Source organism: Lissotriton helveticus, chromosome 1_1, assembly GCF_964261635.1.
Source record: "Lissotriton helveticus chromosome 1_1, aLisHel1.1, whole genome shotgun sequence".
NCBI classification, from domain to species: Eukaryota; Metazoa; Chordata; class Amphibia; order Caudata; family Salamandridae; genus Lissotriton; species Lissotriton helveticus.
The window spans coordinates 1,896,460,827-1,896,474,175 of NC_136057.1; the positions used below are offsets into that span (position 1 = coordinate 1,896,460,827).

Sequence of the window (13,349 nt, forward strand, 5' to 3'; positions counted from 1 at the left end):
CTGGGGTTAACTCAGGGGTCTCCTGGGGTCAGTGATGCACTGGACTTGCACCCACAGCGGCACTGGGGCGGCCGGGTGCAGAGTGTTTAGGCCAATGTTATCCTATGGAGGATAGGGGGTCTCCGGTTGGTGGCTGCTGGCAAGCAGGCTATGAGGTTGTGGGAGAAACGCTCCTAGGGTTTGGCTCAGGGCAAGTTGGGGACCAAAGTAGCACCAAAGGTGCACCCTCAGCAGCACTAGGGCGGCCGGGTGCAGGGTGCTGTTTTGAGGTCGGTGCCCTGTTGTTTCCAATGGAGAACCTCCAGGACAAAGAAACACTGCAGGCTCGGGGACAAGCATTTTCCAGCAGCGACCACCACTCCGAGGTGTAAGTTGGGATGTTGAGGGTTGGTTAGGCACCGTTGGTTTGGGCACACAAGGCTGTGGGGCTTCGGGTGCAGGGGTGCCTTGGACGTTGGATTTTCTTAACCGTTCTGGTCGCGGTAAGGGGTCCTCTGGATTGAGGCTGCAGGCATCGTTTGTAGGCTTTAGGCAGGTCAGGGGTTGCAGGATCTTGGGTCAGGATCGCCAGGGGGACCTCCTCGTGTTTTGTTCTTCCACTCGAGCTCGGGCCCAGTTCGGCGGGTGCAGAGTGGGCTGGATTTGGGGTCTCAGGCTGGCACCAGAAGCTGCAGTTTAAACTAATCCGGTGTACAAGGGAGATTCAGTCTTTGTAGTGAAGGCAGGCAGGTCCTCCGGGGTTTTTGAGTTGCTGGCTGCAGTACACACCAGGATTTCGCAGGAGCAGGTTCGAGGGGAGACATGCCTGTAGGGCTGGGGCCAAGTCAGGGGCGATGTCCTCTTGTTAGCTCTGCACTGCTTTTCATCCTTGTTCCTATCTTCTTTTCTTGTGGTTTCTGGATCCAAGGAAGGAAGGTTCAGGGTGCCCCCTAAACACTAAATGTACGGGCTTTACAGTTAGGTTAAGGGCAGGGACCAATGGGTCCCTTCCCTGGGGTGGGTACACCTCCTATTCTGCCACTCTCCAATGGGAGGGGGGCAGGAGCCTGTTCCTGGTCGGCTGGGTCCCCTCATCCTCAAGATGGCGCGGACTCGAGGTTGTGCTTCACCTTGCCTCCCCGACCCTAGTGGTGGAGTTGGCAGAGGTGGGCACACCTCTCTTCTCCACTTGTTTTTCCCGCCGGTTCTCCTGCCCAAACTGGGGGGTAGAACCAGTGGGGACCAGTTGCTGAAAGCAGCAAATGGTCTGGAGAGGCTCACAAAGGCGGCATGCCTTTGAAGCTTCTCCTTTGTAAACCCTGCTGTAAGAAAGTGCCATCTTTCTTGCATTGGTATGCCCCCACTTATTGCTGAATTGCTGATGTGTTTTGACTGAGTGTGCCCTGGACTGCTGCCAATCAGGTGCCCAGGGCCTATGTTTCTTCCCTAAAACTGTATTGATGCTGAAACCCAGTTGGCATCTCTGGCCACATGTCAGCCCCTGGTAAGTGGTACCCTAGGTACCCAGGGCATTGTGACCAGAGAAGACCCCTAAGGGCTGCAGCACTTATTGTGCCACCCTTAGGGGCCCTGCACCCTGACACCCACACACTGCCTTTGCAGATTGAGTGGCCTGGTGTAGAACTAAACAAAGTCTCGACATGGCACACATCCCTGTGTGCCATGCCCACACACCCAATGCCCTGGCATATATCAGTCATCCCTCTAGCTAGGTGCCCTATGCCAGTGGTGTGGGCACAGGTGCATGAATCATGTGCCTCTACAGTACCCAGGGCCATTCCTGGGCACTGTAAGTGCAGTGATGCCATTAAGAGTATATGATGCTGGGAGGTTCTCATTACGAACTCCAGAGCACCATAATGGCTACACTGAAGACTGACACATTTGATATCAAACTTCACAGCACATTAAACCCACACTGATGCCATAATGACAAACACCCAGCACCATATACTCTTAATGGCAGCACTGCACTTACAGTGCCCAGGAATGTACTTGGGAGCTGTAGGCGTACAGGGCTCATGCACCTGTACCCTCACCACTGGCTTAGGGCACTCAGCTAGAGGGGTGACTGATGTATGCCAGAGCAGTGGTATTTGGGCATGGCACACAGGGATGTGTGCCATGATCACTCTTCACTTTTGTTCTGCACCAAGACACGCAGCCTGCAAAGGCAGTGTGTGTGTGTAAAGGTGCGGGGCCTGTAAGGGTGGCACAATAAGTGCTGAAGCCCTTAGAGCTCTTCCCTGGTCACAGTGCTCTGGGTACCTGTGGTACCATTTACCGGGAGCTGACCTGTGGCCAGAGATGCCAATTGGGTTAGTTTTGGGGAAAGAACACAGGCCCTGGGCACCTGATTGGCAGGGACCCCGCGCATACCAAGAAAAGGTGCATCAGTAGTTTGGCAAAATGTGTGTGGTGGTAACGTCAACAGAAACCTACTTTCCTACATCAGATGAGGATGGTGATGAAGCACCACATGCTCTGCCTACTCTTGGAAATGATCCAATCGAGAGGACGGACTATACACGCGAAAGAGAATCCCTGGATGGGAACAGCTCAGGACTCCCACAGACTGAAAAAAAGTCAGAAAGATGAAAAATGAAGGGACTTTGGTAATTCCACCACTTACATTGAAACTGAAAAAGTGTGAACGATGATCCAAAGAGTAATGAGTGTGTATTAAAGCGAAGAAGCATAATATAATGCCGCAAGCAAATTGGGACTTGGACTCTGAGGCGGAATGGTAGGGAGAATAAGGGCAAGAAAAACATCCCTATCATTCTAAATAATAGGATCATAATTCCCGCAAAAACCAGATCAGGTGAAACCAGCAAGCGACCAGTGTTATGTTTTATAATATTATGTCCTGAAGAAGGTGGTGTGAGCCAACTCAAGTGTCATCGAAACGCTACGTCGACAGTACTTTGTTACTTGATTGTTTTTTTTAAAAACATTTTTAAAATATTACTATCTAAAATTGTTTTTTTGAAATGCGTTGATGAATAGTTTTTAATTGTTGTCAGAATTGAGTTGTAGACTTTGCAAGAAGTGTTGTTTTTATTTGCATAAGTGTAATATAGTATCATTTTGTAGAACATGGTTTTATATCATTAGATTTTATGGAATGTTACTATTTGATTGTGTCAAATAAAATTCGACCTTTTTTTATAGAAGAAGGTGTTTAGTGCTTAACAAATATCCTCTTAAAGTCTTTTGGAATACGTACATGTGTGGTGGTGCATCCCTAGAGTCTTTCAACTATCATATTCATGTTCCATTTGAGTTAGTTACACAGAAGGGACTGGTGATTTGCCCTGTCCTTTTTGATGGTTAAGGGTGCCTCTCCCAGGTTTTGTGGAGAGTTTAACCTATACCACACTGTTCACAGACAGTGGAAATCTCATGAGAAATACACCAGAGAGTATTAAAAATAATCTTCTAAGAAAAGTGTGCAGTCTATGCAACTCTTGGCAAAAAGAAAAACCACTATTCACTTAAAATAAGCAAAGTCTGAAGGTGATTATACTACCTGCAGCCTTTGTGCTGTGGTGAAAACTTTACAGATAGCCCATCTTCTGAAGCATATCTACATAGTTTAATGCGGGCACACACAGTCTTCTATGTTACGTAGAAATTGTCATGCTGAGCCGATTCTGTCCAATAACTCAAGGCTACTTACAATACTTAGTATGTTGATTGTAGAATCTTTGCCCTGTTGCAAACTTTATCTGTACAGCCTAAAGCTTCTGTAGAACATGCTAAACACAAGTTGCCAACTGTCACATGCACACATGGTTACTCTTCAATGCAAGCATTTGTAATGTGTTCAATACCTCTACACTTCTATGATGCATTAGGAGCACATCCATTTTGTAAACACTTACACCCATCAGCTGGACACAGGCTGTACAAAATTAGGTAGAAAGGTATTATGGTAGGCACCCGAAACTATGCAAACTGTAAAACAAACTAACTCACTCATTGGAGAATGTCATCAGTGATGTCATCAATGATGTCAAATGAGATGCCATCAGTGATGACATAGAACATACCATGATAGATGTAATATGTACGGTCGTAAGCAGTGCACAGTGGGAGCGCAAATTATAGTTAGGTCTGTTAACTATTACTTGTGAATTGCAGTTTTTTTTGTTTAAAACGTTAATGCTGTTGCTGAAAAATACACATAACTATAATGTTACTTTAACCTTTTGACTTTTCAGTGGGAAAAAAAAGTATTACGTGGTAGCAGGAACACGCACCAGTCAAAGAGTTTTTTTTATCATAGGAAACAGTATAGGTCCTCAAAAATCTGTATAGTGTTTTAGAGAATAAAGTTTAAACTTCTCTGCACCATCTCCAATACTCAAAAGCTACATGGTGCAATATATCTTCAATCTGTGCTCTGGAATTAGATACCTACTCAGAATCTGAGACCCAGCAAAGCTAACCTGTTATAACAGGCCAGATTAATTTGTCACCGAGGCAGTTCTGTCTTTCTTCTGAGAGCCAGATTCTGGAATGCTTTGTGCCCAGATCTGAGCCATTTATCAATCACGGCAGAATACATGAAAAACTGAAAACATAATTTCAAAGGTGACTTCCCAGCTAACTCCGAAATCATCAGGACATCCATCCTGTAAAGTGGGATTGACTATTTGAGTGCAGTTTTACCATCGCTGAAGATCACAACTGAAAATATCATAAATATTTTCCAAATATCAACAGCTTTCTACTTTTTATCATCCAGACAACGAGATTCGTTAACCCAATTACTGCTGTCAGTACTCCTCAGCAGCAAAGTCGCAAAGTGTCACAAGTCACTATTATACAAATCAATAAATATGTAAATAAATGCATTATTCTGATGCTTTTATAATATAACATTTTCTGAAAGGGGACAATCGCCGTCTATTGTTTTTTGTTTAATAAAAGATGTTTTGTTGTGCAGTTATCCACCATGGTTAAATTGTGGTAGGATACGGCCTGCCTATAGTTCAAATGCTAATGCATACCTAAGATTGCATCAGCCATAACTAAATTGCAGATCAAATTGGTTAGTATCGCTGAAGACACTTCTGCAGCTGAACATCATTGGTACGATTTAGAGTACTTATACCTACTATATTCCTCGTACCCATACTCTTACCTGGACACGGTCTAGCATTACACATGATAACTTCCATGGCGTTCCCATCACATGGCTTCCCGCCATATTGTGCTGGTGGGTTACTGCATGTTCTGGTCCTTGTTTGGTTTCCCTGACCACAGGTCCGTGAACATTCTTCCCAAGGACTCCAGTCCGACCAGGCGCCATCAACTAAATCAGGAAAACACACTGCATTATTCAACAACTTCGACGACTAGAGGAATGAGTGGGGATATTGGCTTGGCTGTACTTAACCATTTGATGGGCCAATTGACAAAAAGCTCTCTTTCTTTCTTTCACATTCTGATAGAATCAGTGTCAGATTTCTGAACCAGCTCAAGGCCACCCTTCAAAATAGTTTTAATGGGCTCTCAATTGTCCACAGTATCCACAGTAGTGGCAACTTGAAAAGATCAAAGTTTCTGGTTTTGGCTTTCATTTGACCAATAATTGAGAAATATTGGTCACATTTCTTCAGCTCCCGGTGGCTGAAATTGTAAACATGTGTGCATATGTTTCTTCTAAAAATGAATCAATCAATGTGCTGCGAGTTAGTGTTACAGTTACAAGTTTCAAATCTAATCTCTCCATCACACTATAACTTTACCCTGGTCTTAAATGGAGCCTTCACAGTATTCTGTTGTGTGAAAAGTGAATCATGACCGAGGTGCTCCTGCTAAAATAAAAACATTCTTTGTAAACAACTGCGCAGCTCCTTGACGAACATGAGTGCTATGTGATATTTTTGTAATCAAAATATTTCCTGCAACTGATAACAATGATAACCAATCCCCAGAGGTCACTCTACCTTTCTCCCACGAGCTGGGAATTACAACTTAAACTACACCCATCAGCCCAGGTGACGTCACGCTCATCTTTTCCGAAGATCAAATATGCAATTCAATCCAACCTGGCCCCTGCCTTGGATGCTGGAAATGCTAACACACCTAAACTAGGAGACATGCATATTTCGAAACTTCTGTATGCAGATCATGTGATACTCCTTACCCAGACAAAAATTGGTTTGCAAGGCCTCATTGGCAAACTATCTCAATATTCTATAGTCAATGGCATGTCAATAAACCAGAAGAAAAACCAAAGTCATAGAAGTGACCAACAGGATTCAGAAAAGACACTAATGGCTTTTGCATGGCCAATAACTGGAGACAGTGAAAACCTACAGATACCTATGAGTTCTATTTAACAACTTGGGCTCCTTCCACACAGCACAGGCTGGACTTGCTAAGGAAAGGTATGACACTTTGCTTCTTGCCTTCACCACCCTACAGAGAACACTGGACAGTCCAGCTACCTGCCACTACTGAAGATAACAGCAGCAAAACTTGCACCGCGCGTCTCTTATGGAAGTGAAGCCCTCCATGGTAGACACGTGAGAACCCTAAATCTGATCACCATGTAACTATTCAGATCTCTTCCTAATGCTTCTCCGGCCCAGATAAGGTTTGAGTTTGGTCTAACAAATCAACTAATAGCACGAAAAGGGGCTACATTAAAGTATGAAAATGAAAAAAGCCCTTTCCAGCAAAACAATTGTGTCAAGCTCCCTGACAGGAAGTACAAACAAGTGAAGATGCCCCCTCTCGTTAGTATCTAGAACTGGCCATGATGATCTGGATGTCTGATCATTATGGGAAGGGTCCTCACCTCCAGCCTCATTATTAATGGAGTGACAAAAAAAATGTCTGCACTCAAGACAAGAAGTCCTTATCCTCCAGATCTCATGCCTGTATAATTTTAAACCAGTATAAAATAATCCCCAGCCTTATCTGGAGGTCAGGTGGTCCATGCACCTAAAAGTCCACTTTATGAGATATTTCTTCTGCCTTCTTCGAAGCCAGGCTGACAGAGTGCCCTAAAATTGGGACATCAAAAGGGCTTGCTGCAGATTGTGTAAATCAGGGGAAGAAAAGATGACAGAAAGGAGTGCACTATCAACGAGGCATGGTTGACAGGCAGGCCGTGATCACATGGTTTAAAGCAACGGACACCATTCTGAACTGTCGTTTTACAAAGTTCTTAAAGGTCACGGCAAAAAATATGGAACCCTGTGAGGGTCTGCAGCCCTAAGCTTAATTTTGTTTTATAGATCTTCCTCACTCACTCGAGACCATTGCAATGATAATCCTGGTATCCTTTCAAAAACTACCAGTTAAATGTTTAGGCTGGTTCCATGGTAGCTGTTGAAAATGGCCCTTTTTTTGCATGGTTATCCCCAAACTTTTTGCTTTTTCCCCCTATTTTTTCCTGACCTGCCGTTGTTGGTTTTAGGACTCTGGGCACTTTACCACTGCTGATCAGTGCTAACGTGCATATGATTTCTGCGTAAATTGTATTTTGGATCAGTGTTTCCATGATTGTCATATTTGATTTACTGGGTAGCCCCTAGTAAAGTGCACTGAGTGTGCCCAGGGCCTTTAAATCAAATGCTGCTAGTGGGCTTGCAGCACTGGTTGTGCCACTCACACAAGCAGCCTTCAAAGGTAACTCAGACCTGCCACTGCAGTGTCTGTGTGCAGCCTAGTACTGCCATGTCGACTTGGCAAGTGCACCCACTTGCCAGGCCCTAACCTTCCCTTTTCTTACATGTGAGTCGCCCCTAAGGGAGGCCCAAAGGACCCCTGTGGACAGGGTGCCCTCAAGACTTCTACTGTCCCAGCCAGTTGGAAACACCAGATGATCACGCCACTGCTGAAAAAGCCTAACTATCGCCCCATTTCATTGTTGCCTGCATTTTCTAAGGTTCTAGAACGACACATCCATCACCACCTCACACAGTTTGTGACCACAATTAACTTATTGCATCCTTCGCAATCAGGTTTTCGGGCAGGTTTCTCTACGGAAACAACACTCCTGGGCGTCACGGAGAATCTTCGATCCCTGTTAGACAGAGGTGAGACGGCCGCACTGATATTACTTGACCTCAGCGCGGCGTTCGACACCATCTCACATAAAATTCTCCTTGACTCTCTATCCACCATGGGTATTGAAGGATCAGCCCTTGGCTGGCTGGCTTCCTTCCTCTCTGACCGCACTTTCCAAATTTTCTCTCACTCAGCCACCTCTAATATTTATTCCCAGCCTCACGGTGTCCCCCAAGGTTCCATTCTTAGTCCTTTACTTTTCAATCTCTATGTTACCCCTCTGGCCCACATAGCAGACAGCGTCGGACTTACTTTGTTCACGTATGCCGACGATTCACAGGTTGTCTTTTCCCTTACTAAATCTGACAAGGCCTCCACCTCTCTCCTTCAGTTTGGACTTGGGGAAATCGCCAAGTGGATGAACCACAATCTTCTCAAACTGAATGGGGGAAAGACGGAGGTCCTCGTCCTCGGACTCAAACCAGATCTCTGGTCCCCCAGACACTGGCCTGCAGAGTTAGGCCCGCTTCCTTCTCCTGCGGAGCAGGTGCGTAACCTGGGTGTCATCATCGACAGGGGTCTGACAATGCAGGGTCAGGCTAATAAGGTGTCATCAACATGTTTTACCATCATACGCTGGCTCAGAAAGATCTTGTGGATGCTGCCCAGTGATGCCCAGAGATCTGTAGTTAATGCCTTGGTCACCTCCCGGTTGGATTATGGCAACATACTCTACCTAGGGGTGGCCAGGCAGTCACTCGACGCCTGCAACTTGTGCAAAATGCCGCGGCGCGCCTTCTCAGTGGATGCCGCAAACTGATCACATATCTAGTCGCCTTCGTGACCTTCACTGGCTAAAGGTGGAAAACCGAGTGAAGTTGAAGGCGCTTAGCTACATGCATAAGATTAGGAATAAGGTGGCACCTAGGTACTTGCAGACCTTGGTAAAGTGCTACTCTCCTTCCCGTTCCCTTCGCTCCTCTTCCCAAATTCTCTTTTCTGTGCCTAAGGTCAAACTCTCCAGAATGGGTGGTCGCTCCTTTACCTATCTGGGGCCCAAGTTATGGAACTCCCTCCCTCTGGATATTCGGTCAGAGGACTGTTACACTCGCTTTCGTAAAGCTGTCAAGACCTGGCTTTTTGATCAATAACTTAATGGCCTCTTCTATCTTCTACTAGCTGCACTATCTTAGCACCGGGAAACCCTTTTGGGCAGCTGTCGCGCCTTAAAAGCTCAAATAATAAATAAATAAAATAAATAAATGTGCAAGGTAGGACATGCTCTGATGTGTGTGGCATGTCCTGATAGTGAAATACTGCCAATTTCATTGTCCACTATTGAAAGGCTATCTGGCCCATAGGAAAGCATGGGAGTTAACTTATAACATCTTATAAATATAACTTGCCATTGGGACCAGAAGGGAAAATAAAGTTTAGTGTGCCTGAACTCAAAATCTAAAGATGCATCTTTTAGTAAAGGTGATTTTTACATTCTGTGTTTAAAAATGCCACTTTTAGAAAGTAGGTATTTTCTCGCTTAGCCATCCTGTGTGCCTCTGCAAGGATGTGTAGTTACTGTCTGGCTTTGGGGTGATAGGTGCCGGGGATATGCAATGGCTCCAGAGAGTCTGGATGAGTCAGGACTGGGCTGAATGGACCTGGGCTGCATTTAGAGTAGGGGGAGATTTCCCTTCACCTGAATGGACCTGGTCTGCCTTTGCACAATGCTGTCTCCACCTCCTGCCAGAAAGCTAGGCCAGAGAGGACAGAACTGGTTTGGACTAAGCACACACACTCTCTGCCTGAGAGAACAAAGGAGTTTGCAGTATAAATACTGGGGGCCAGACCCCAGAACTTTAGAACTCTTTTGGAACCAAGAAGTCAAGTCAAGTCAAGTTAGAATTTGTATAGCGCACTACTCACCCAGAGGGTCTCAAGGCGCTTGAGGGAGGGGGGGTACGCTATCTATCGAATATCCAAGTTTTTAGTTGTTTTCTGAAGGAGAGATGGTTCTGTGTAAGGCGGAGGTGGGTGGGGAGAGAATTCCAGGTCTTGGCCGCTAAGTAGGAGAAGGATCTTCCCCCCATGGTGGATCTTTGGATGCGTGGAATCACGGCGAGGGCTTGATTGGACAATCGTAGTTGGCGGGTGGGGGTGTAAAAGGTCAGGCGCGTGTTGAGGTATTCAGGTCCTAGGTCATAAAGGGCTTTGTGTGCGTGGGTGAGGAGACGGAACGTTATTCTTTTGTTGACGGGGAGCCAGTGGAGGTCTTTCAGGTGACCGGAGATGTGAGCTTGGCGGGGGATGTCTAGGATGAGTCTGGCTGAGGCGTTCTGGATGCGTTGGAGTTTTTTCTGTAGTTTGGCTGTGGTTCCGGCGTAAAGGGTGTTTCCGTAGTCCAGTCGGCTGGTGACCAGTGCATGGGTGACCGTCTTTCTTGTTTCGGTGGGGATCCAACGGAAGATTTTTTTGAGCATACGTAGGATGTTGAAGCATGATGATGAGACGGCGTTGACTTGTCTGGTCATCGAGAGGGAGGAGTCAAGGATGAAGCCCAGGTTACGTGCGTGGTCCATTGGTTTGGGTGTGTTTCCCAGGGCCGGTGGCCACCATGAGTCGTCCCAAGCGGAGGGGAATGATCCTAAGATGAGGACTTCCGTTTTGTCCGAGTTCAGTTTTAAACGGCTGTTCTTCATCCACTCGGCCACTTCTTTCATCCCATCGTGTAGGTTGGTTTTGGCGGTGTTTGGGTCTTTGGTGAGAGAGAGGATCAGCTGGGTGTCGTCTGCGTAGGAGATGATGTTGAGGTTGTGTTGGCGCGCGATGGATGCGAGGGGGCTCATGTATACGTTGAAGAGGGTGGGACTGAGTGATGATCCTTGTGGTACGCCGCAGATTACTTCAGTGGCTTCTGATTTGAAAGGGGAGAGGCGGACTCTCTGGGTTCTTCCGGCGAGGAGCGAGATGATCCAATTCAATGCTTTTCCTTGTATTCCGACGTTGCTGAGGCGTTGTATAAGGGTGCTATGGCAGACTGTGTTGAAGGCTGCGGAGAGGTCAAGTAGGATGAGGGCCGCTGTTTCTCCGTTGTCCAGTAGAGTTCGAATGTCGTCTGTTGCTGCGATGAGGGCGGTCTCGGTGCTGTGTTTGGCTCGGAAGCAGGACTGTGATGGGTCGAGGGAGCCGTTGGATTCGAGGAAGGCGGCGAGTTGACTGTTGATGGTTTTCTCAATGACTTTGGCAGGGAATGGGAGGAGCGAAATGGGGCGGTAGTTCTTGAGTTCAGTGGGGTCTGCTGTGGGTTTCTTCAGGAGGGCGCTGAGTTCGGCATGTTTCCAGCTTTCCGGGAAGGTAGCGGAGTTGAGGGAGCAGTTGATGAAATCTCTGAGATGGGGTGCGATAATGGAGTCTGCTTTGTTGAAAATGTGGCGGGGACATGGGTCGGTTGGTGATCCTGAGTGGATGGAGTTCATCAAGCGGATGGTGTTTTCAGTGGTGATTGGGTTCCAGGCGCAGAGGTTGTTGGAGGGGGGTTTTGGTTCGGAGGTGGGTGGGGTGGACTGGTCTCCAAAGCTGTTATGTATGTCAGCGATTTTGTTGTGGAAGAACGAGGCTAGAGAGTCGCAGAGGTCTTGAGAGGGAGTGATGTCGTTGGTGCCGGCGGTGGGGTTGGTAAACTCTTTGACGATGTTGAATAGTTCCTTGCTGTTGTGGGCGCTGTTTTCGAGTCGATCCTTGAATGCAGATTTCTTGGTGGATCGGATGAGTTGGTGGTGTTTGCGGGTGGCGTTCTTGAAGGTGGCCAGGTTGTCAGTGGTTGGGTTTTTTCACCAGGCTTTCTCGAGGGTGGGACAGATCTTCTTGGAATTCTTAAGGTCATCATTGAACCAGGGGGCTTTTTTGCTACCTTGCTTGATTTGATGGTTTTTCAAGGGTGCTAAATCGTCAGCGCTGTTGGTGATCCATTGTGTGAGGTTGATGGCTGCTAGGTTAGGGTCCGACGATTTGGCAGGAGGGTTTTGGTGAAGTGATGTGAAGAGCTGGTCGGTGGTAATTTTGTTCCAGTTTCTGCGGGGAATTGGTTGTGGGTGGTTGTGGGTCGTGGTCTTTTTGTAGGTGAAGTGAACGCAGCTGTGGTCCGTCCAATGGAGTCTTGTGGCGTGATTGAAGGAGATGTGCTTGCTGGAGGAGAAGATTGGGTCGAGCGTGTGCCCGGCATAGTGGGCGGTGGTGTCTACAAGTTGTTTGAGTCCGAGATTGGCGAGGTTGTCCAGAATGGTGGTGGTGTTGCTGTCGTTGTTCTTTTCCAGGTGGAAGTTGAGGTCTCCCAGTAGAATGTAGTCCTCGGAGGGGAGGGCGTGTGGGCTAATGAAGTCAGTGATGTCTTCGCTGAATTGTGTGCGGGGTCCTGGTGGCCTGTAGATGAGGGTGCCTCTGAGTGTGGTCTTAGGGTCTGTGTGGACCTGGAAGTGAAGGTGTTCGGCTGCTTTGAGGGTGTCGTCGGAACTGGTCGTGATGCGGATGGTGTTCTTATGGACGATGGCGATGCCTCCTCCTGTTTGGTTGATGCGGTCCTTTCGGATGATCTTGTAGCCGTCCGGGATGGCTATGGCGATGTCGGGCGCTGATGAGGCGTTCATCCAGGTTTCTGTAAGAAAGGCGACGTCCGGTGTTGTGGTGTCTAGTAGGTTCCATAGTTCAATTGCGTGTTTGTGGATCGAGCGGGTATTGAGCAGGATACACTTCAAGTGGTTAGTTACGGAGCTCTGTTTGGAGTTTGTGGATTTGGTGTGGGTCCTGATGCAGTCGAACTTGCAGGAGTGGCAGGTGAAGGGTCCATGGGTGTGTCCTGGGGCGGCTTGGTAGCAGTCTGGGAGACGGCCGGAGTTGAGTGCTGAGAGGGTTGCGGCGTCGTACATTATGCGGGTGGAGTGGATTTTGCGGGGGCCAGGGGGTTTGGCGCTGGGCGCGGTCCAGGCGCGGACGGGCGTAGACGGGCTTACCTTTGGCGCACCTTCGGCGCGCATAGGGCGCATCCGCTGCGCGTGAACGCTGCGCGCAAATGCATTCGACATAAGTGGATAGTGGAGGGGGCGGAGCGAGGGAGGAGCAGCTGGGAGGCGGGAGCGGGGTGGAGAGACGGGCTACAAGGCACAACAACAAGATGACAGCAAAAGCAAAACCAAAACAGGACGAGATTGGGGCACAATGTGGAATATCGCTACGGGCACTGGCACCGGCACAATCAGGCACTAATTATTTATTTATACCAAGCAATGCGAGCGCTACGATATTAAACTGGCACAAATACTTTT

The 13,349-nt window shown here is 47.5% G+C and overlaps 1 protein-coding gene across 1 annotated transcript in view; it reads right to left on the reverse strand.

Moving 5' to 3' along the window:
- Positions 1-13,349, reverse strand: part of HMCN1 (hemicentin 1) — a 1,257,483-nt gene that overhangs the window by 266,561 nt on the left and 977,573 nt on the right. Inside the window, exon 89 of the mRNA XM_078642741.1 lies at positions 5,153-5,323. Coding sequence (XP_078498867.1) covers positions 5,153-5,323 — 171 coding nt within the window. The remainder of the gene's footprint in view (positions 1-5,152; positions 5,324-13,349) is intronic.